At 48.7% G+C, this 23,045-nt stretch overlaps 3 protein-coding genes across 3 annotated transcripts; all 3 read right to left on the bottom strand.

Moving 5' to 3' along the window:
- Positions 1–1,636: 1,636 nt before the first annotated feature.
- LOC141729153 (alcohol dehydrogenase 1-like) lies at positions 1,637–6,009 on the bottom strand. The gene is made up of 9 exons (XM_074541123.1): positions 5,647–6,009; positions 4,670–4,768; positions 4,071–4,212; positions 3,893–3,980; positions 3,560–3,779; positions 3,175–3,435; positions 2,752–2,887; positions 2,296–2,434; positions 1,637–1,885 (listed from the first exon to the last, which is right to left on the bottom strand). Exons 1-9 carry the CDS (start codon positions 5,662–5,664, stop codon positions 1,861–1,863), a joined length of 1,128 nt encoding a protein of 375 aa, XP_074397224.1. The 5' UTR covers positions 5,665–6,009; the 3' UTR covers positions 1,637–1,860.
- A 3,839-nt stretch (positions 6,010–9,848) lies between these two features.
- LOC141729152 (alcohol dehydrogenase 1-like) lies at positions 9,849–14,055 on the bottom strand. The gene is made up of 9 exons (XM_074541122.1): positions 13,872–14,055; positions 12,889–12,987; positions 12,290–12,431; positions 12,099–12,186; positions 11,772–11,991; positions 11,387–11,647; positions 10,963–11,098; positions 10,507–10,645; positions 9,849–10,096 (listed from the first exon to the last, which is right to left on the bottom strand). Exons 1-9 carry the CDS (start codon positions 13,887–13,889, stop codon positions 10,072–10,074), a joined length of 1,128 nt encoding a protein of 375 aa, XP_074397223.1. The 5' UTR covers positions 13,890–14,055; the 3' UTR covers positions 9,849–10,071.
- Positions 14,056–18,084: 4,029 nt separating this feature from the next.
- Positions 18,085–22,280, bottom strand: LOC141729151 (alcohol dehydrogenase 1-like). The gene is made up of 9 exons (XM_074541121.1): positions 22,092–22,280; positions 21,125–21,223; positions 20,526–20,667; positions 20,335–20,422; positions 20,008–20,227; positions 19,623–19,883; positions 19,199–19,334; positions 18,743–18,881; positions 18,085–18,332 (listed from the first exon to the last, which is right to left on the bottom strand). The coding sequence occupies exons 1-9, from the start codon at positions 22,107–22,109 to the stop codon at positions 18,308–18,310; spliced, it is 1,128 nt and encodes a 375-aa protein (XP_074397222.1). The 5' UTR covers positions 22,110–22,280; the 3' UTR covers positions 18,085–18,307.
- Positions 22,281–23,045: the final 765 nt, after the last annotated feature.

Genomic DNA, 23,045 nt, shown 5'->3' with positions numbered 1-23,045 from the left:
GAATGGAAACCAAATCTTGTGATGACACAATAAAATGACAACAACCTTAGACTTTGGGGAAGATTTTTTTTTTTCTTTTTTTTTTTTTTTTTAAGTATCCAAGCTATGTCACTCCTATCTTCCCCTCCAAGTTGGGTGTTCCTCCTTGATTTTTTTCCCCTACTTTTGCAATATCTGTCAGTTTAATTTTGGCCTGGTTTGGTCCTTTGCACTGCAGCTCAATTCCTCACAGACCATTTTTTAAAGGCACTAAAACTCCCGATTTTCTGGTTTTTTTAGTTTTTTTCAATTGCATTTCATTTGATCCTCTCTCCTTTCCAGAGAGCCGAGCCTTTTCTTTTTTAGTATCCATGCCATGTCCCTCATATCTTCCCCTCCAAGTTGTGTCTTCCTCCTTGATTTTTTTCTCCTGGTTTTGCAATATCTGTGATGTTTCTTTGGGCCTGGTTTTGTCCTTTGCATGCCGCTCAATTCCTCACAAACCATTTTTAAGGCATTAAATCTCTTTATTTTCCTGGTTTGTGGTTTTTTTTAAATTGCATTTTATTTGATCCTATCCCCATTCCAGAGTGTTTGTAGGCATTTCTTTTCTCTTTTGCAAGGTACTGTTTCCATTTGCGAAAGGAAATAAAACAGGATCTTTTGAGACAGAAAAGAAGGGCTTACAAACAGTCTAGGATGGAGATAGGATCAAATGAAATGCTTTTGAAAAAAACCTGAAAAGTCCAGATAATCAGAGTTTTGGTGCTTTCAAAAACTGGTCTGTGAGGAATTGAGATGCTGTGTAAAGGCATCTCAACAGGCCAAAACAGGCCAAAACTAAACATACAGATATTGCAAAAGCAGGGGAAGAGATTAAGGAGGAGGACAGGAAGACACAGCTTGGAGGGGAAGATATGAGGGACATGGCATAGATACGTAAAAAAAACCTTAAAAAGTCTTTCCCAAAGTCAAAGCCCTCAATAGGCATGGCATGAGGTAGTAAAAATTCGTGGACAGAATGGAATTTGTTTACCTTTGATAACTCATTTGTGTGTCCATATTCTATATGATTGCTGATTGTGCTAAGGGGTTTCCAGAAGTTCAAAGGGCTGAGGGATGTGATAAGTGTTGCACAAAAGAGGTCAAAAGGCACAGTAATGTTAGGGTCCAATGTCAGAAACTGATAGAAGGATCTGTTTAGCAGAATGACCATTTGGAGTGATAAGCCTGTTCTTTGGGGAATATTTTTCAGAGTTGTACTGTAATATACCGTGGGACTTGGTGTGGAAAATATATTAAAAGTACAATAACATTTGCCAAAAATGAAACAGCATCCATGGAAGCTCTATGAGTGTTATATCATTATAGGAAAGTTATCTACGGCTTTCTATAATATGCTTCAGAGCAGCAGCAGCAGAAGTGGTTTCCCTGCTGGGCTTTGCTGGAGGCTGCAGCATTCACCCAGCTGGGACAGGGGCAGAGAGGAGAGGGCCCAGTTCTCTGAGGAAGATGAAGGTGGGAGGCAGCAGAAGAGGAGGGGCACAGGCCATTGCTCACTGCTGAGAACAAGGGTGTGGTGGAAGGGATGTGATGTGAGGGGGAGCTCCCTCCAGGGTTCCTCTGGGAACACATTTGATTGAGTGCACTGCATGGGACGAGTTTGACAAAAAACCTTTATTAGTAAAAGCACTTTCCTGGGAGAGACATCCTTTCATGTCCTGTCTGGGCACAGCAGGACCAGCAGTGACAGCAGCACAGGTGAGTTCCTCATTCTCTTCTCCTGGTGCCCCACAAGGGGAGGTGCTGGTTGAGAAGGGCCCGGGCCAGAAGAGCACCTGCTGCGCTGGTCCCTCCGCTCAGCTTCCTAGGCCGCGTCCCTCAGAAGAGCAGGACAGTGCGGATACTGAAACGTGGAAGGGAAGGGAGGCTTGGCTGCTGCTCAGGAGCAGGCAGTGTGGCAGGCAGGTGTGCCTGGGGACTGGCCACCTTCTCTGCCATCCAGCCTCTTCCTGACTGAGCTGCATGAGGCGTGCAGCAATGGGGGAGCCTTCAAATCCCTGCTGAGGGGAGCCCCTCACGGGATAAGGCCACAGGATCTGTGCTGAGCTGAAGCATGAGCAGGAGGGTTCCCTGTGCTGAACATGGGCTCTTCCCTTGGGGCTGTGGCAGATCTTGCCAGCACTCAGCTGGGAGGCCCTGCTTCCTCAAAAGGCTCAGGTGCTCTTTGGGAAGCCAGTGTTGCATGCTCTGCCTGTTGGAATTTTAGGACGTGGTGCTGAGGTTTGCTGAACCTCCTGCTGGTCAGAGTCTCACCATTTTCCTGCACGTAGCAACTCAAATCCCTCGTTCACTTTAGTGAATGGCAGCGTGTGTGTGATCAGCAAGTCCGAATTGAATTTCTTCTCCAAGTAACTGGAAACTAATTTGGGGATACATTCTCTCGTCTTCCAGCCTAGAAACAGGAGAGACCAGCTGCATGAATAATAGGAGAAATGCCCTTTTGGTACGGTAATGTTACTGTCAGGGTCAGGACTAGTGACCAGGGCTGGTGCCACACCCTTGTGAGATGTTTTCTGCTCTTTGGGATGAGTGGGTTACTGTGTGACACAGGTGGAGGATTCCTTGCGCGTCTAATGCTAATGTTCAATACAGGCAATGCAGTGCTACTCTTTAGTTGTCTTTCACTTGAAAACCCTCTTTTCCTATGGATTGTCAACTGCCAAGAAAGAAAAAGCTGAATAATTTAGAGTGCCTTCTGAAATACAATACCTCCAACCAAAGTCCCTTTCCATGTACGCCCAATCAGCAGAAGTGTGGGATCGATGGAAATCTCTGAACCAGCATCCACTTCTCCAACCATCACACAGACACCAGTGCTCATATTGCAGGAAGCCAAGGCAGCAATCTGATGGGACAGGCAGGAGAATGAGAGAGAGCCCTTATTGCTTATTCATGGGAGTGCTCTTTTTGTGCAATCTCCTGCTCCTCCCTGGGAATCTGAAAACATGCATGTCCCCTTGTGGAGCCGACCTGGAGAGAGTGGGGCTTTTTTTAAGATCATGCTGTTTTCTCTCACAAACATATGCCCAGCACTGCAGGCAGCCTGTGACGATCTTCCCATGGGCGTGCTTTTAGTCCTGAGAGGAGCCTGTGATGACTGGGAGGGAGGACAGGTGCTCCAGTTCCACCTACCATGGTGTCCTTGTGCCCGATGGCCTCAAAGGAGTAGTCCACGCCCTGCCCGGTCATCTCAGTGAGCACCTCCTGGATGGGCTTCTGGAAGTCTCGAGGGTTGATGCAGTCGGTGGCTCCCAGCTCCTTGGCCTTGGCAAACTTGTCCTTGTTGATGTCCACACCAATGATGCGGGAAGCTCCAGCTGCCTTGCAGCCCATGACAATAGAGAGGCCAATTCCTCCAAGGCCAAAAACAGCACAGGTGGAGCCTGGTTTTACCTGCACAGATGGGAGCCTGTGAGTCTCCAGCAGCAAGAGCAGGAGGAGGAGAAGGTTTCGTTTGCACAGGATTGATGAGCATGTGAGGGTGACCCTGGGGTGCTAAACACGCCTGAACACCAACCTTGGCTGTGTTGATGGCAGCCCCATAGCCTGTGGAAAACCCACAGCCAAACAAGCAGACTTTGTCTAGAGGTGCTGCAGCATCTATCTTGGCAACAGTGTATTCTGGGACCACAGTGTATTCTGCAAAGGTGCTGACCCACAGGAAGTGATGGATCTGCTTCCCATTGCATGAGAAGCGGCTGGTCTTGTCCGGCAGCAGGTTTTGTGGTTCAGAGAAACTGTGGAGGAGATGCAAGTATTTGTATTTGATTGAGTGAAACACTGATGGGGGTGGCATATTTGTCATAAAGTCCATCCCATGTAGGGGAAGGGGAGGGCAAAATAAACTTACTGGGACTTCTGGCAATAATTGGATTCAGGATTCCGGCAGAAGCTGCATTTCCCACACTGAGGGTGGCAAAGTGGGATCACTTTGTCACCTGGAAGAAAGCAATATCCCATGTTATGTGGGTCAAAGGATGCTACCTATGCCAGATTTGATTCCTGGCATGTGTGTGTGTGTCTGTTACCTGGTTTCACAGAGGTCACTCCTTCTCCAATGCTTTCCACAATTCCAGCTCCTTCATGGCCAGGGATAACTGGGAATTCTGCGTTGGGAAAGCAGCCTTGCAGAACGTGATCATCGGTGCGACAGATGCCTGTGGCCACAAGCTATTTGGAGAGGAACAAGCAGATGTTCTGGCCTCTGTCTAACTCAGTTTGTGGAAGCAATTTTCCCAGGGGTGTTATGATGCCTCTCAGTCAGTGCAGGCACTCTATGACAGCACACTGAGCCCAGGCTGGGCTTTCCCCTTCTGCTCACTCTGAATGCTCCATATGGCTTTCCTCTGCACTGAGCTGGAGGTGGAAGAGGAGGAGAGGCCACAGTGTGGACACCAGAGCCCTGTCCAGCAGAGCAAGGGCTGGAGACAGGAATTCCTATGTGACAGCTTAGACGAGAATTAGTCCAAAAAGGAGCCCCTGGCAGATGGTGCATTTGAGCCAAGGCAGCTCTGGGCAATGAAAACCTCTTGGAGCATACAGATCCCTGAGTTTTACTGAAGGTATAACCACAAGAAGAGCAATTCCCACAAGGAAGGAAGAAAAAGTTATTGAGATGTATTTTTACCTTGATCCGGACTTCCCCTGCCTTTGGGGGTGCAACTTCCACCTCCTCAACAGAGAGTTTGCCCGGGGCCCAGGCAACAGCAGCCCTGCACCTGATAACCTGGAAACAACCAAGAGGAATTCATTGCATGGGACCGTTTGCCTTTAGCACACGCTTGGGGGAAGTCATCCTGCAATCACCTAAACCCGAGGTGCTCAAATCTGGTGATGCTCAACTGCACCTGAAAAACCATGTGCTGCCCAGTGAACACTGGCCAGGTTTAGGGTCTGAGGAAACCCCATTTGTGGTTTGTGACACAAAGAGTATCAGGTGTAGCTTTGGAAAGCTGCTGGGTTCTGATGGCTTTGGTGGAGGTTTCATAATATCCCCATGTGTTACTGGCCAGACTGTGCTGCCATGAGCACTGCAGACCCCACCTGATGGAAATGCCAATGGAGAGCTTTGATGTCAACCTTGTGACACACTGGGCTGAAGGTGAGAGAGAGAGGGACCATGGAATTGTCCCCATCTGATGGGCACCTGGATACTTTATTTCCTTCAGCAAGTTTTGATTTGTGTGTGACATGGCACAAACCCTTCCCTGATCAACTCAAAGCAGTTTGTCATTAGCAAGATGGGGCTTGCAGCCTGAAAAGGGTATTGCCACGGACAAGGCTGAGTGCAGGAGGTGAGCGGCTGAAGAGGGCACCACTGGAGAGCTGCGTTTGCTGCCAGAGCAGGAGCTCAGGGTGGGATTTTTGAGCAGGAGGGTGTTTTTCAGGGCAGCACAATTGCAAATTTCGTCTCCCTGAGCAGCCAGGCAGGACAGAGTGGTGAATGCAGAGTCTGGTGAAATTCTCAGGGGTTTGGGAGAGCAGGGAGAGTAAGGTCAGAGGAAAGAGGGCCCGCGGAGTGCTGGCAAGGCTGAGCCTTCTACCGCAGATTTGGCCAAGAGCAGGGCACCTCGGAAAGGAGGGTGGGAAATGCCTTGTCCTTACTTTTCCCGCAGTGGCCATGTGGTCGTAGCAGAGCCGTGTCTGTCGCTGTCGCAGGCTGGAGGGAAGCTGCTGCCCGGGCGTGCTGCAGGATCCGCCAGGCGTGGAGCGGGAGCAGTGGCGGCGTGGCACCGTCTCTGGAGAGCGCTGGTTAATGAGTGTCGGGGGCTGGATGCTGCACAGGGAGTGCTGAGGGGAGGAGCTGGACAGTGGCTGGGAGGTGGATGGGGGCAGAAGTCCTCCAGGGAGCCTTTTATCAGTGACTCTGCCCTTGGGTCATTGCCTGCCCTCCCTGCCTGAAAAGCTCAGAGAGCTCAGAAATGTTGGATTATTCCTTCCAGATGATTCTGGCAGGTGTGGAGGGAGGAGATCTGTGTCTCTGCTGGGGCTTCATTGGCATCCCCTTTTTGCCCGGTTGGAGCATTTGACCTGGTGGCAATTCACACGAGCATATTTGCTAAGAAGTTAAAAATTAAAAAAACCCAAAAAAACCCAAACAAAATCCAGTTAAAGGCAGTGAAGATGTGGTGTGGATGACAAAGACACATTGCTGTCTGGGTTGAAGCTTTACTGTCTGTGGTATTGGAGCTATTTTCACCACAGCAGTAAGGGAAACATCTGTCAAGAAAGGAATTTCTTTCCAAGGACACGTTTGCTCCACTCCAGTGTAGCCAGGTTTGTAGGTAGGTTCACTCCACCCAGGTTTTTCAGGTTTCCCCAGAGCTGTTTTCTGCTGAGGCATTGGACAAGGTGGTGTATTGCAGGGAGTGGATGAGCGAGAGCTTGTTGGAGGACCAGGCTGAGATGAGCAGGCTGAGTGTGATGTAATCACCCCAGTTAGAAAGGAATCTTCCTTCTGTGTGGCTGAAAAGACACTTTGGCAAACCTAAGGCATGGGATAATTTCCTAGAAGACTGCCACTAATGACATAAACCCTGGTTTGGATCACGGAGCATTTAGAATGCTATAATGAGGAGAAGTTAGCTCTTTGGCTATTGGAAATAATTATATGAGTATATATAAGTTTCTTTTTTTTTTAATCAAGGGACATTTGTTGATATTTGGATTAGCAAACGGGACTAGACATGATCAGAAAAAAGTGTAACATTCATGAATGAGGAGGGCATTGCTCTGTAGACTCAAGCGTGGCACATTCGGCTCTATGGTAGATTCACATGTCCTTCACAAAATCACAGAATGGCCTTGGTTATGTGGGACCTTAAAGATCATGTTGTACCACCCCCCCTGCCATGGGCAGGAACACCTCTCACTAGAGGAAATTGCTCATAGCCACATCTGAGCGGCCGCAGATGTGTCCAGCCCTGGGGCATCGGCCACTTCTCAGCCTGTTCCAGTGCCTCAGCACTGTCACAGTAAAGAATTTCTTCCTAATATCTGATCAAACTTGCTACATTTCACGCCTCTTATCCTAGCAGGGCACCCACCAGATGCTGTAGAAGAAGAATACAGTTCTTCTCCAAGATTTTCATGTGCTTTCCTGTGCCTTGCAGTGCTCTCTTCAGCCCCAAGGTGGGCTGATTTAAGTGCTCAGCCAAAACCAAAAATACTCTGTAGACTGTGCAGGCAGACCCACTGTACAGAACTCCTGGGACACAGAGTAGTTGGCTTTGATTCCCATTCTGTCTTCTGCATTGCACAAGGGCCAGAAAGCAATTCCAGAGGATGAATGCTCTATGGCAGATAGTCCATAGGGTTGGCAGTGTTTGAAGTTGAAACCAACAAATTGCAAAAGTCCTGTAACAAATAAGGAATTCGTTCACCTGCTTCCTAGATACCATTCCATACTGATGGCTCATGATCTCATCTCACACCTAAGGACATAAATGTGCTACTTGTGCTGGCACTTCATGGCTCTGAAGACGTGTCTAGAGTCTGCTGTTGAGTGGATAATCTACACAATAGTTGTAAAAAGATATTTCAAATATGTACTGTTATTTTTCCTTAAAACATCCATGTGATGCTCTAGTTCCCCGGACTTGCAAACCCACCACTGATGTGTAATGAGAATTTCTGTCTGCCCTGCTTGCAGTTGTTAAGGGCCATGGGGAGCTGGCACCTCTGCAAAACATTTGAAATGTATGTAATTATTGTAGGGAGCTGATACTGAGATCCTCTTGCTATGCAGTTTTTTTGTATGCAGTTTCAGACAGGAGATTGTTATTGTTTTTGTCTTATCCAGGTGATAGAGGGAAAATAAGATCAAACTTGTATGTCAGCAGGCATGGATTTAATGATTAACTTTTCAATGGCCAATCCTGTGTATCTACATTCTCAATAATTGCTATCCTGACTTGCTGTACATAGTCATGTATTTGATAAGCTTTAATAGCTGATCTGTGAGGTCAGATGCCCTTACAGGCACAGACCTCAAGGTGTTTGTCTTCGTCTTGGTAGTCAGTTTTCTGTCCCCCACTTTATGTTCTGGTTGTTTGCTGCCTGTATCAAAGAGGTGGAAAGACGGTAGAATATTTGACAGAAATCTCTGTGGAACAGGTGCTGAAACGCAGTTATGAGGGCTAAGTACAAATCTTATCTTTCCTGGTGCCAGCATCAGGTTTCTGTAATTTTTAATTACAAGTCAGAGTCTGATAGGAGCTCCCTTATTAATGACCCGGCATTACATTTCTGTTCAGTGTAAGTGGGCACCTGTTTCAGAGACAATTTTTGCATTCTACTGTGAAGGACAAACTAGACCATATCCTACAGGATTTGTTAGCAGTATTAATAATTCCCTATTCTAAAAGACGCCCTGGTGCTTTAATTTCCATAAGAACAGAAATATTGTGTACCTCTTACAAAATGATAGCAGTCTGAGGCAAATGAGGTAAGGAAAGTGGGAGTTAGATTCACTCTGATATATTGTACCTAGCAGAGATATTGAAAACAATTCTGACAAAGATCTATTAAAATGAGCAATTGATTGAGTTCATCCTAGTGGAGGAGAATGGCTAGGGAAGAAATGTTAAAATAGAGAACAGGACTCTTGGAACAATTGCTGATTTTGAGTCCATGCTATCATAGAATGATGGAATATCTCAACTTGGGGGGGACCCATTAGGACCATAGCCTTGCATTTCTGTTTTCTTTTTTTTGCTCAGAAAAATTTCCTTTGGGGGACTAGTTGTGATCATAATACATCCTCCAGAATTTCATTCTGCAATTACATTGCCAAGGAGGAACTTGACTTTATGATTTCTGATAGCCTAGGAATAGCACCTCTAGCACCCCCATGATGGGACACAAATGCACATGTAATGTCTCTTCCCCATTACAGTCTGTACATTTCTCTGAGGTTGTTTCAAGATGAAAACTAGAGCAGGAGAAAAGCCTCCATTCTAAGATCAGGATCTAAAGAGGGCAAATAAGAATGAAGGAAGGAAAAATGAGGAGGGAATAGTACAGAGCACAGTGATGGGTCTATAGTAGATGCCCATGGTGACATCCACGTTATTTGTCTGCCCCTTGATTCTCACCCAGAGGCTCTCAACTGTGCCATTACAGCTGCATACATTCCAACCCTTCTATTCCATGCAGTGTCACCCACCTGCCTCTTCTGCCCTGCCTTTCCCTCCTGAAGAGACTGTAACCATCCAACCATCCCAGGGCACTCCAATCACAGGACTTGTCCCACCAGTTTCACTTATGCCAGCGATATCAAGTCTCTGGCACCTGGCAAAAGTTTCCAGGTCACCATTGCTTGTTCCTCAAGCTGCATTCATTGGTATAGAAACATTTTCACAAGTGGTGTTTTGTAGCCAACACTTATGAAGCAGATTGAGGGGTTCCCTTCCTGCTCCTTTCCTCACGCTTTGGCACACAATGCCACTGTTCTTCACTGGCCAGCCTGGTATTCTCCCATTCCCCTTCCCAGACTAGTTTAAAGCTCTGTCAAGCAGCCCTGCTAGCTCCTGTGCTAGAACTCCTTCTCCCCTCTGAGAACGGCTCATCCTGTCAGGTGTCTGTATACGAGGTGGTGAACGGATCACCTCACAGTCAAATATCCAGTATTTTTATTTGCTTGCACCAGCCGTGGAGCCATGCACTGACCCCAAGGATCTGCCTATTCCTACCAGTATAATTCCTTGTTACAGACAGGTCAAGGAAATCACTACCAGTGTTCCTGATCTATCAACCAATTGTCCCAAGGCCCTGGAGGCTCTATTGATGGAGTGCACAGTATTAGATGAGTTGGTTTAAAAACCTTTATTAGTAAAAGCACTTTCCTGGGAGAGACATCCTTTCATGTCCTGTCTGGGCACAGCAGGACCAGCAGTGACAGCAGCACAGGTGAGTTCCTCATTCTCTTCTCCTGGTGCCCCACAAGGGGAGGTGCTGGTTGAGAAGGGCCCGGGCCAGAAGAGCACCTGCTGCGCTGGTCCCTCCGCTCAGCTTCCTAGGCCGCGTCCCTCAGAAGAGCAGGACAGTGCGGATACTGAAACGTGGAAGGGAAGGGAGGCTTGGCTGCTGCTCAGGAGCAGGCAGTGTGGCAGGCAGGTGTGCCTGGGGACCGGCCACCTTCTCTGCCATCCAGCCTCTTCCTGACTGAGCTGCATGAGGCGTGCAGCAATGGGGCAGCCTTCAAATCCCTGCTGAGGGGAGCCCCTCACGGGATAAGGCCACAGGATCTGTGCTGAGCTGAAGCATGAGCAGGAGGGTTCCCTGTGCTGAACATGGGCTCTTCCCTTGGGGCTGTGGCAGATCTTGCCAGCACTCAGCTGGGAGGCCCTGCTTCCTCAAAAGGCTCAGGTGCTCTTTGGGGAGCCAGTGTTGCATGCTCTTTCTGTTGGAACTTTAGGGGGTGGTGCTGAGGTTTGCTGAACCTCCTGCTGGTCAGAGTCTCACCATTTTCCTGCACGTAGCAACTCAAATCCCTCGTTCACTTTAGCGAATGGCAGCGTGTGTGTGATCAGCAAGTCCGAATTGAATTTCTTCTCCAAGTAGCCGGAAACTAATTTGGGGATACATTCTCTCGTCTTCCAGCCTAGAAACAGGAGAGAGCAGCTGCCTGAATAATGGGAGAAAGTCTCTTTTGGTACGGTAATGTTACTGTCAGGGTCAGGACTAGTGACCAGGGCTGGTGCCACACCCTTGTGAGATGTTTTCTGCTCTTTGGGATGAGTGGGTTACTGTGTGACACAGGTGGAGGATTCCTTGCGCGTCTAATGCTAATGTTCAATACAGGCAATGCAGTGCTCCACTTTAGTTGTCTTTTGCTTGAAAACCCTCTTTTCCTATGGATTGTCAACTGCCAAGAAAGAAAAAGTTGAATAATTTAAAGTGCCTTCTGAAATACAATACCTCCAACCAAAGTCCCTTTCCATGTACGCCCAGTCAGCAGAAGTGTGGGATCGATGGAAATCTCTGAACCAGCATCCACTTCTCCAACCATCACAAAGACACCAGTGCTCATATTGCAGGAAGCCAAGGCAGCAATCTGATGGGACAGGCAGGAGAATGAGAGAGAGCCCTTATTGCTTATTCATGGGAGTGCTCTTTTTGTGCAATCTCCTGCTCCTCCCTGGGAATCTGAAAACATGCATGTCCCCTTGTGGAGCAGACCTGGAGAGAGTGGGGCTTTTTTAAAGATCATGCTGTTTTCTCTCACAAACATATGCCCAGCACTGCAGGCAGCCTGTGACGATCTTCCCATGGGCGTCAATTTTGCCCTGAGAGGAGCCTGTGATGATCTGAGAGGGAGGACAGGTGCTCCAGTTCCACCTACCATGGTGTCCTTGTGCCCGAAGGCCTCAAAGGAGTAGTCCACGCCCTGCCCGGTCATCTCAGTGAGCACCTCCTGGATGGGCTTCTGGAAGTCTCGAGGGTTGATGCAGTCGGTGGCTCCCAGCTCCTTGGCCTTGGCAAACTTGTCCTTGTTGATGTCCACACCAATGATGCGGGAAGCTCCAGCTGCCTTGCAGCCCATGACAATAGAGAGGCCAATTCCTCCAAGGCCAAAAACAGCACAGGTGGAGCCTGGTTTTACCTGCACAGATGGGAGCCTGTGAGTCTCCAGCAGCAAGAGCAGGAGGAGGAGAAGGTTTCGTTTGCACAGGATTGATGAGCATGTGAGGGTGACCCTGGGGTGCTAAACACGCCTGAACACCAACCTTGGCTGTGTTGATGGCAGCCCCATAGCCTGTGGAAAACCCACAGCCAAACAAGCAGACTTTGTCTAGAGGTGCTGCAGCATCTATCCTGGCAACAGTGTATTCTGGGACCACAGTGTATTCTGCAAAGGCGCTGACCCACAGGAAGTGATGGATCTGCTTCCCATTGCATGAGAAGCGGCTGGTCTTGTCCGGCAGCAGGTTTTGTGGTTCAGAGAAACTGTGGAGGAGATGCAAGTATTTGTATTTGATTGAGTGAAGCACTGATGGGGGTGGCATATTTGTCATAAAGTCCATTCCGCGTAGGGGAAGACAAAGTAAACTTACTGGGACTTCTGGCAATAATTGGATTCAGGATTCCGGCAGAAGCTGCATTCCCCACACTGAGGGACGCCAACTGTAATCACTTTGTCACCTGGAAGAAAGCAATATCTCATGTTATGTGGGTCTAAGGATGCTGCCTGTGTGAGAGCTGATTCCTGGGCATGTGATCTGTTTTATGTGTGTGCGTCAGTTACCTGGTTTCACAGAGGTCACTCCTTCTCCAACGCTTTCCACAATTCCAGCTCCTTCATGGCCAGGGATAACTGGGAATTCTGCGTTGGGAAAGCAGCCTTGCAGAACGTGATCATCTGTGCCACAGATGCCTGTGGCCACAAGCTATTTGGAGAGGAACAAGCAGATGTTCTGGCCTCTGTCTAACTCAGTTTGTGGAAGCAATTTTCCCAGGGGTGTTATGATGCCTCTCAGTCAGTGCAGGCACTCTATGACAGCACACTGAGCCCAGGCTGGGCTTTCCCCTTCTGCTCACTCTGAATGCTCCATATGGCTTTCCTCTGCACTGAGCTGGAGGTGGAAGAGGAGGAGAGGCCACAGTGTGGACACCAGAGCCCTGTCCAGCAGAGCAAGGGCTGGAGACAGGAATTCCTATGTGACAGCTTAGACGAGAATTAGTCCAAAAAGGAGCCCCTGGCAGATGGTGCATTTGAGCCAAGGCAGCTCTGGGCAATGAAAACCTCTTGGAGCATACAGATCCCTGAGTTTTACTGAAGGTATAACCACAAGAAGAGCAATTCCCACAAGGAAGGAAGAAAAAGTTATTGAGATGTATTTTTACCTTGATCCGGACTTCCCCTGCCTTTGGGGGTGCAACTTCCACCTCCTCAACAGAGAGTTTGCCCGGGGCCCAGGCAACAGCAGCCCTGCACCTGATAACCTGGAAACAACCAAGAGGAATTCATTGCATGGGACTGTTTGCCTTTAGCACACGCTTGGGGGAATTCATCCTGCAATCACCTAAACCCGAGGTGCTCAAATCTGGTGATGCTCAACTGCACCTGAAACCACGTGCTGCCCAGTGAACACTGGCATGGTTTGTGGTCTGAGGAAACCCCATTTGTGGTTTGTGACACAAAGAGTATCAGGTGTAGCCTTGGAAAGCTGCTGGGTTCTGATGGCTTTGGTGGAGTTTTCATAATATCCCCATGTGTTACTGGCCAGACTGTGCTGCCATGAGCACTGCAGACCCACCTGATGGAAATGCCAATGGAGAGCTTTGATGTCAACCTTGTGACACACTGGGCTGAAGGTGAGAGAGAGAGGGACCATGGAATTGTCCCCATCTGATGGGCACCTGGATACTTTATTTCCTTCAGCAAGTTTTGATTTGTGTGTGACATGGCACAAACCCATGCCTGATCAACTCAAAGCAGTTTGTCATTAGCAAGATGGGGCTTGCAGCCTGAAAAGGGTATTGCCACGGACAAGGCTGAGTGCAGGAGGTGAGCGGCTGAAGAGGGCACCACTGGAGAGCTGCGTTTGCTGCCAGAGCAGGAGCTCAGGGTGGGATTTTTGAGCAGGAGGGTGTTTTTCAGGGCAGCACAATTGCAAATTTTGTCTCCTGAGCAGCCGGGCAGGACAGAGGGGGAATGCGCTACCGATTGCAGAGTCTGGTGAAATTCTCAGGGGTTTGGGAGAGGAGGGAGAGTAAGGTCAGAGGAAAGAGGGCCGGCGGAGTGCTGTGCAGGCTGAGCCTTCTGCAGCGGATATTGCCAAGAGCAGGGCACCTGGAAAGGAGGGTGGGAAATGCCTTGTCCTTACTTTTCCCGCAGTGGCCATGTGGTCGTAGCAGAGCCGTGTCTGTCGCTGTCGCAGGCTGGAGGGAAGCTGCTGCCCGGGCGTGCTGCAGGATCCGCCAGGCGTGGAGCGGGAGCAGTGGCGGCGCGGCACCGTCTCTGGAGAGCGCTGGTTAATGAGTGTCGGGGGCTGGATGCTGCACAGGGAGTGCTGAGGGGAGGAGCTGGACAGCGGCTGGGAGGTGGATGGGGGCAGAAGTCCTCCAGGGAGCCTTTTATCAGTGACTCTGCCTTTGGGTCATTGCCTGCCCTCCCTGCCTGAAAGGCCCAGGAAGCTCAGAAATTATTGCTTCCAGGAATAATAATAATTATTATTATTCCTTCCAGATGATTCTGGCAGGTGTGGAGGGAGGAGATCTGTGTCTCTGCTGGGGCTTCATTGGCATCCCCTTTTTGCCCGGTTGGAGCATTTGACCTGGTGGCAATTCACACGAGCATATTTGCAAAGAGGTTAAAAATTGAAAAATAAACAAAAACCAAATAGAGGCAGTGAAGATGTGGTGTGGATGACAAAGACACATTGCTGTCTGGGTTGAAGCTTTACTGTCTGTGGTATTGGAGCTATTTTCACCACAGCAGTAAGGGGAACGTCTGTCAAGAAAGGAATTTTTTTCCAAGGACACATTTGCTTCACTCCAGTGTAGCCAGGTTTGTAGGTAGATTCACTCCACCCAGGCTTTTCAGGTTTCCCCAGAGCTGTTTTCTGCTGAGGCATTGGACAAGGTGGTGTATTGCAGGGAGTGGATGAGCGAGAGCTTGTTGGAGGACCAGGCTGAGATGAGCAGGCTGAGTGTGATGTAACCACCCCAGTTAGAAAGGAATCTTCCTTCTGTGTGGCTGAAAAGACACTTTGGCAAACCTAAGGCATGGGATAATTTCCTAGAAGACTGCCACTAATGACATAAACCCTGGTTTGGATCACGGAGCATTTAGAATGCTATAATGAGGAGAAGTTAGCTCTTTGGCTATTGGAAATAATTATATGAGTATATATAAGTTTCTTTTTTTTTTAATCAAGGGACATTTGTTGATATTTGGATTAGCAAACGGGACTAGACATGATCAGAAAAAAGTGTAACATTCATGAATGAGGAGGGCATTGCTCTGTAGACTCAAGCGTGGCACATTCGGCTCTATGGTAGATTCACATGTCCTTCACAAAATCACAGAATGGCCTTGGTTATGTGGGACCTTAAAGATCATGTTGTACCACCCCCCCTGCCATGGGCAGGAACACCTCTCACTAGAGGAAATTGCTCATAGCCACATCTGAGCGGCCGCAGATGTGTCCAGCCCTGGGGCATCGGCCACTTCTCAGCCTGTTCCAGTGCCTCAGCACTGTCACAGTAAAGAATTTCTTCCTAATATCTGATCAAACTTGCTACATTTCACGCCTCTTATCCTAGCAGGGTACCCACCAGATGCTGTAGAAGAAGAATACAGTTCTTCTCCAAGATTTTCATGTGCTTTCCTGTGCCTTGCAGTGCTCTCTTCAGCCCCAAGGTGGGCTGATTTAAGTGCTCAGCCAAAACCAAAAATACTCTGTAGGCCGTGCAGGCAGACCCACTGTACAGAACTCCTGGGACACAGAGTAGTTGACTTTGATTTCCATTCTGTCTTCTGCATTGCACAAGGGCCAGAAAGCAATTCCAGAGGATGAATGCTCTATGGCAGATAGTCCATAGGGTTGGCAGTGTTTGAAGTTGAAACCAACAAATTGCAAAAGTCCTGTAACAAATAAGGAATTCGTTCACCTGCTTCCTAGATACCATTCCATACTGATGGCTTATGATCTCATCTCACACCTAAGGACATAAATGTGCTACTTGTGCTGGCACTTCATGGCTCTGAAGACGTGTCTAGAGTCTGCTGTTGAGTGGATAATCTACACAATAGTTGTAAAAAGATATTTCAAATATGTACTGTTATTTTTCCTTAAAACATCCATGTGATGCTCTAGTTCCCCGGACTTGCAAACCCACCACTGATGTGTAATGAGAATTTCTGTCTGCCCTGCTTGCAGTTGTTAAGGGCCATGGGGAGCTGGCACCTCTGCAAAACATTTGAAATGTATGTAATTATTGTAGGGAGCTGATACTGAGATCCTCTTGCTATGCAGTTTTTTTGTATGCAGTTTCAGACAGGAGATTGTTGTTGTTTTTGTCTTATCCAGGTGATAGAGGGAAAATAAGATCAAACTTGTATGTCAGCAGGCATGGATTTAATGATTAACTTTTCAATGGCCAATCCTGTGTATCTACATTCTCAATAATTGCTATCCTGACTTGCTGTACATAGTCATGTATTTGATAAGCTTTAATAGCTGATCTGTGAGGTCAGATGCCCTTACAGGCACAGACCTCAAGGTGTTTGTCTTCGTCTTGGTAGTCAGTTTTCTGTCCCCCACTTTATGTTCTGGTTGTTTGCTGCCTGTATCAAAGAGGTGGAAAGACGGTAGAATATTTGACAGAAATCTCTGTGGAACAGGTGCTGAAACGCAGTTATGAGGGCTAAGTACAAATCTTATCTTTCCTGGTGCCAGCATCAGGTTTCTGTAATTTTTAATTACAAGTCAGAGTCTGATAGGAGCTCCCTTATTAATGACCCGGCATTACATTTCTGTTCAGTGTAAGTGGGCACCTGTTTCAGAGACAATTTTTGCATTCTACTGTGAAGGACAAACTAGACCATATCCTACAGGATTTGTTAGCAGTATTAATAATTCCCTATTCTAAAAGACGCCCTGGTGCTTTAATTTCCATAAGAACAGAAATATTGTGTACCTCTTACAAAATGATAGCAGTCTGAGGCAAATGAGGTAAGGAAAGTGGGAGTTAGATTCACTCTGATATATTGTACCTAGCAGAGATATTGAAAACAATTCTGACAAAGATCTATTAAAATGAGCAATTGATTGAGTTCATCCTAGTGGAGGAGAATGGCTAGGGAAGAAATGTTAAAATAGAGAACAGGACTCTTGGAACAATTGCTGATTTTGAGTCCATGCTATCATAGAATGATGGAATATCTCAACTTGGGGGGGACCCATTAGGACCATAGCCTTGCATTTCTGTTTTCTTTTTTTTGCTCAGAAAAATTTCCTTTGGGGGACTAGTTGTGATCATAATACATCCTCCAGAATTTCATTCTGCAATTACATTGCCAAGGAGGAACTTGACTTTATGATTTCTGATAGCCTAGGAATAGCACCTCTAGCACCCCCATGATGGGACACAAATGCACATGTAATGTCTCTTCCCCATTACAGTCTGTACATTTCTCTGAGGTTGTTTCAAGATGAAAACTAGAGCAGGAGAAAAGCCTCCATTCTAAGATCAGGATCTAAAGAGGGCAAATAAGAATGAAGGAAGGAAAAATGAGGAGGGAATAGTACAGAGCACAGTGATGGGTCTATAGTAGATGCCCATGGTGACATCCACGTTATTTGTCTGCCCCTTGATTCTCACCCAGAGGCTCTCAACTGTGCCATTACAGCTGCATACATTCCAACCCTTCTATTCCATGCAGTGTCACCCACCTGCCTCTTCTGCCCTGCCTTTCCCTCCTGAAGAGACTGTAACCATCCAACCATCCCAGGGCACTCCAATCACAGGACTTGTCCCACCAGTTTCACTTATGCCAGCGATATCAAGTCTCTGGCACCTGGCAAAAGTTTCCAGGTCACCATTGCTTGTTCCTCAAGCTGCATTCATTGGTATAGAAACATTTTCACAAGTGGTGTTTTGTAGCCAACACTTATGAAGCAGATTGAGGGGTTCCCTTCCTGCTCCTTTCCTCACGCTTTGGCACACAATGCCACTGTTCTTCACTGGCCAGCCTGGTATTCTCCCATTCCCCTTCCCAGACTAGTTTAAAGCTCTGTCAAGCAGCCCTGCTAGCTCCTGTGCTAGAACTCCTTCTCCCCTCTGAGAACGGCTCATCCTGTCAGGTGTCTGTATACGAGGTGGTGAACGGATCACCTCACAGTCAAATATCCAGTATTTTTATTTGCTTGCACCAGCCGTGGAGCCATGCACTGACCCCAAGGATCTGCCTATTCCTACCAGTATAATTCCTTGTTACAGACAGGTCAAGGAAATCACTACCAGTGTTCCTGATCTATCAACCAATTGTCCCAAGGCCCTGGAGGCTCTATTGATGGAGTGCACAGTATTAGATGAGTTGGTTTAAAAACCTTTATTAGTAAAAGCACTTTCCTGGGAGAGACATCCTTTCATGTCCTGTCTGGGCACAGCAGGACCAGCAGTGACAGCAGCACAGGTGAGTTCCTCATTCTCTTCTCCTGGTGCCCCACAAGGGGAGGTGCTGGTTGAGAAGGGCCCGGGCCAGAAGAGCACCTGCTGCGCTGGTCCCTCCGCTCAGCTTCCTAGGCCGCGTCCCTCAGAAGAGCAGGACAGTGCGGATACTGAAACGTGGAAGGGAAGGGAGGCTTGGCTGCTGCTCAGGAGCAGGCAGTGTGGCAGGCAGGTGTGCCTGGGGACCGGCCACCTTCTCTGCCATCCAGCCTCTTCCTGACTGAGCTGCATGAGGCGTGCAGCAATGGGGCAGCCTTCAAATCCCTGCTGAGGGGAGCCCCTCACGGGATAAGGCCACAGGATCTGTGCTGAGCTGAAGCATGAGCAGGAGGGTTCCCTGTGCTGAACATGGGCTCTTCCCTTGGGGCTGTGGCAGATCTTGCCAGCACTCAGCTGGGAGGCCCTGCTTCCTCAAAAGGCTCAGGTGCTCTTTGGGGAGCCAGTGTTGCATGCTCTTTCTGTTGGAACTTTAGGGGGTGGTGCTGAGGTTTGCTGAACCTCCTGCTGGTCAGAGTCTCACCATTTTCCTGCACGTAGCAACTCAAATCCCTCGTTCACTTTAGCGAATGGCAGCGTGTGTGTGATCAGCAAGTCCGAATTGAATTTCTTCTCCAAGTAGCCGGAAACTAATTTGGGGATACATTCTCTCGTCTTCCAGCCTAGAAACAGGAGAGAGCAGCTGCCTGAATAATGGGAGAAAGTCTCTTTTGGTACGGTAATGTTACTGTCAGGGTCAGGACTAGTGACCAGGGCTGGTGCCACACCCTTGTGAGATGTTTTCTGCTCTTTGGGATGAGTGGGTTACTGTGTGACACAGGTGGAGGATTCCTTGCGCGTCTAATGCTAATGTTCAATACAGGCAATGCAGTGCTCCACTTTAGTTGTCTTTTGCTTGAAAACCCTCTTTTCCTATGGATTGTCAACTGCCAAGAAAGAAAAAGTTGAATAATTTAAAGTGCCTTCTGAAATACAATACCTCCAACCAAAGTCCCTTTCCATGTACGCCCAGTCAGCAGAAGTGTGGGATCGATGGAAATCTCTGAACCAGCATCCACTTCTCCAACCATCACAAAGACACCAGTGCTCATATTGCAGGAAGCCAAGGCAGCAATCTGATGGGACAGGCAGGAGAATGAGAGAGAGCCCTTATTGCTTATTCATGGGAGTGCTCTTTTTGTGCAATCTCCTGCTCCTCCCTGGGAATCTGAAAACATGCATGTCCCCTTGTGGAGCAGACCTGGAGAGAGTGGGGCTTTTTTAAAGATCATGCTGTTTTCTCTCACAAACATATGCCCAGCACTGCAGGCAGCCTGTGACGATCTTCCCATGGGCGTCAATTTTGCCCTGAGAGGAGCCTGTGATGATCTGAGAGGGAGGACAGGTGCTCCAGTTCCACCTACCATGGTGTCCTTGTGCCCGAAGGCCTCAAAGGAGTAGTCCACGCCCTGCCCGGTCATCTCAGTGAGCACCTCCTGGATGGGCTTCTGGAAGTCTCGAGGGTTGATGCAGTCGGTGGCTCCCAGCTCCTTGGCCTTGGCAAACTTGTCCTTGTTGATGTCCACACCAATGATGCGGGAAGCTCCAGCTGCCTTGCAGCCCATGACAATAGAGAGGCCAATTCCTCCAAGGCCAAAAACAGCACAGGTGGAGCCTGGTTTTACCTGCACAGATGGGAGCCTGTGAGTCTCCAGCAGCAAGAGCAGGAGGAGGAGAAGGTTTCGTTTGCACAGGATTGATGAGCATGTGAGGGTGACCCTGGGGTGCTAAACACGCCTGAACACCAACCTTGGCTGTGTTGATGGCAGCCCCATAGCCTGTGGAAAACCCACAGCCAAACAAGCAGACTTTGTCTAGAGGTGCTGCAGCATCTATCCTGGCAACAGTGTATTCTGGGACCACAGTGTATTCTGCAAAGGCGCTGACCCACAGGAAGTGATGGATCTGCTTCCCATTGCATGAGAAGCGGCTGGTCTTGTCCGGCAGCAGGTTTTGTGGTTCAGAGAAACTGTGGAGGAGATGCAAGTATTTGTATTTGATTGAGTGAAGCACTGATGGGGGTGGCATATTTGTCATAAAGTCCATTCCGCGTAGGGGAAGACAAAGTAAACTTACTGGGACTTCTGGCAATAATTGGATTCAGGATTCCGGCAGAAGCTGCATTCCCCACACTGAGGGACGCCAACTGTAATCACTTTGTCACCTGGAAGAAAGCAATATCCCATGTTATGTGGGTCTAAGGATGCTGCCTGTGTGAGAGCTGATTCCTGGGCATGTGATCTGTTTTATGTGTGTGCGTCAGTTACCTGGTTTCACAGAGGTCACTCCTTCTCCAACGCTTTCCACAATTCCAGCTCCTTCATGGCCAGGGATAACTGGGAATTCTGCGTTGGGAAAGCAGCCTTGCAGAACGTGATCATCTGTGCCACAGATGCCTGTGGCCACAAGCTATTTGGAGAGGAACAAGCAGATGTTCTGGCCTCTGTCTAACTCAGTTTGTGGAAGCAATTTTCCCAGGGGTGTTATGATGCCTCTCAGTCAGTGCAGGCACTCTATGACAGCACACTGAGCCCAGGCTGGGCTTTCCCCTTCTGCTCACTCTGAATGCTCCATATGGCTTTCCTCTGCACTGAGCTGGAGGTGGAAGAGGAGGAGAGGCCACAGTGTGGACACCAGAGCCCTGTCCAGCAGAGCAAGGGCTGGAGACAGGAATTCCTATGTGACAGCTTAGACGAGAATTAGTCCAAAAAGGAGCCCCTGGCAGATGGTGCATTTGAGCCAAGGCAGCTCTGGGCAATGAAAACCTCTTGGAGCATACAGATCCCTGAGTTTTACTGAAGGTATAACCACAAGAAGAGCAATTCCCACAAGGAAGGAAGAAAAAGTTATTGAGATGTATTTTTACCTTGATCCGGACTTCCCCTGCCTTTGGGGGTGCAACTTCCACCTCCTCAACAGAGAGTTTGCCCGGGGCCCAGGCAACAGCAGCCCTGCACCTGATAACCTGGAAACAACCAAGAGGAATTCATTGCATGGGACTGTTTGCCTTTAGCACACGCTTGGGGGAATTCATCCTGCAATCACCTAAACCCGAGGTGCTCAACTGCACCTGAAACCACGTGCTGCCCAGTGAACACTGGCATGGTTTGTGGTCTGAGGAAACCCCATTTGTGGTTTGTGACACAAAGAGTATCAGGTGTAGCCTTGGAAAGCTGCTGGGTTCTGATGGCTTTGGTGGAGTTTTCATAATATCCCCATGTGTTACTGGCCAGACTGTGCTGCCATGAGCACTGCAGACCCACCTGATGGAAATGCCAATGGAGAGCTTTGATGTCAACCTTGTGACACACTGGGCTGAAGGTGAGAGAGAGAGGGACCATGGAATTGTCCCCATCTGATGGGCACCTGGATACTTTATTTCCTTCAGCAAGTTTTGATTTGTGTGTGACATGGCACAAACCCATGCCTGATCAACTCAAAGCAGTTTGTCATTAGCAAGATGGGGCTTGCAGCCTGAAAAGGGTATTGCCACGGACAAGGCTGAGTGCAGGAGGTGAGCGGCTGAAGAGGGCACCACTGGAGAGCTGCGTTTGCTGCCAGAGCAGGAGCTCAGGGTGGGATTTTTGAGCAGGAGGGTGTTTTTCAGGGCAGCACAATTGCAAATTTTGTCTCCTGAGCAGCCGGGCAGGACAGAGGGGGAATGCGCTACCGATTGCAGAGTCTGGTGAAATTCTCAGGGGTTTGGGAGAGGAGGGAGAGTAAGGTCAGAGGAAAGAGGGCCGGCGGAGTGCTGTGCAGGCTGAGCCTTCTGCAGCGGATATTGCCAAGAGCAGGGCACCTGGAAAGGAGGGTGGGAAATGCCTTGTCCTTACTTTTCCCGCAGTGGCCATGTGGTCGTAGCAGAGCCGTGTCTGTCGCTGTCGCAGGCTGGAGGGAAGCTGCTGCCCGGGCGTGCTGCAGGATCCGCCAGGCGTGGAGCGGGAGCAGTGGCGGCGCGGCACCGTCTCTGGAGAGCGCTGGTTAATGAGTGTCGGGGGCTGGATGCTGCACAGGGAGTGCTGAGGGGAGGAGCTGGACAGCGGCTGGGAGGTGGATGGGGGCAGAAGTCCTCCAGGGAGCCTTTTATCAGTGACTCTGCCTTTGGGTCATTGCCTGCCCTCCCTGCCTGAAAGGCCCAGGAAGCTCAGAAATTATTGCTTCCAGGAATAATAATAATTATTATTATTCCTTCCAGATGATTCTGGCAGGTGTGGAGGGAGGAGATCTGTGTCTCTGCTGGGGCTTCATTGGCATCCCCTTTTTGCCCGGTTGGAGCATTTGACCTGGTGGCAATTCACACGAGCATATTTGCAAAGAGGTTAAAAATTGAAAAATAAACAAAAACCAAATAGAGGCAGTGAAGATGTGGTGTGGATGACAAAGACACATTGCTGTCTGGGTTGAAGCTTTACTGTCTGTGGTATTGGAGCTATTTTCACCACAGCAGTAAGGGGAACGTCTGTCAAGAAAGGAATTTTTTTCCAAGGACACATTTGCTTCACTCCAGTGTAGCCAGGTTTGTAGGTAGATTCACTCCACCCAGGCTTTTCAGGTTTCCCCAGAGCTGTTTTCTGCTGAGGCATTGGACAAGGTGGTGTATTGCAGGGAGTGGATGAGCGAGAGCTTGTTGGAGGACCAGGCTGAGATGAGCAGGCTGAGTGTGATGTAACCACCCCAGTTAGAAAGGAATCTTCCTTCTGTGTGGCTGAAAAGACACTTTGGCAAACCTAAGGCATGGGATAATTTCCTAGAAGACTGCCACTAATGACATAAACCCTGGTTTGGAT

This window comes from Zonotrichia albicollis, chromosome 5 (genome assembly GCF_047830755.1).
Source record: "Zonotrichia albicollis isolate bZonAlb1 chromosome 5, bZonAlb1.hap1, whole genome shotgun sequence".
NCBI lineage: Eukaryota > Metazoa > Chordata > Aves > Passeriformes > Passerellidae > Zonotrichia > Zonotrichia albicollis.
This window is presented reverse-complemented; position numbering and strand designations above follow the sequence as displayed.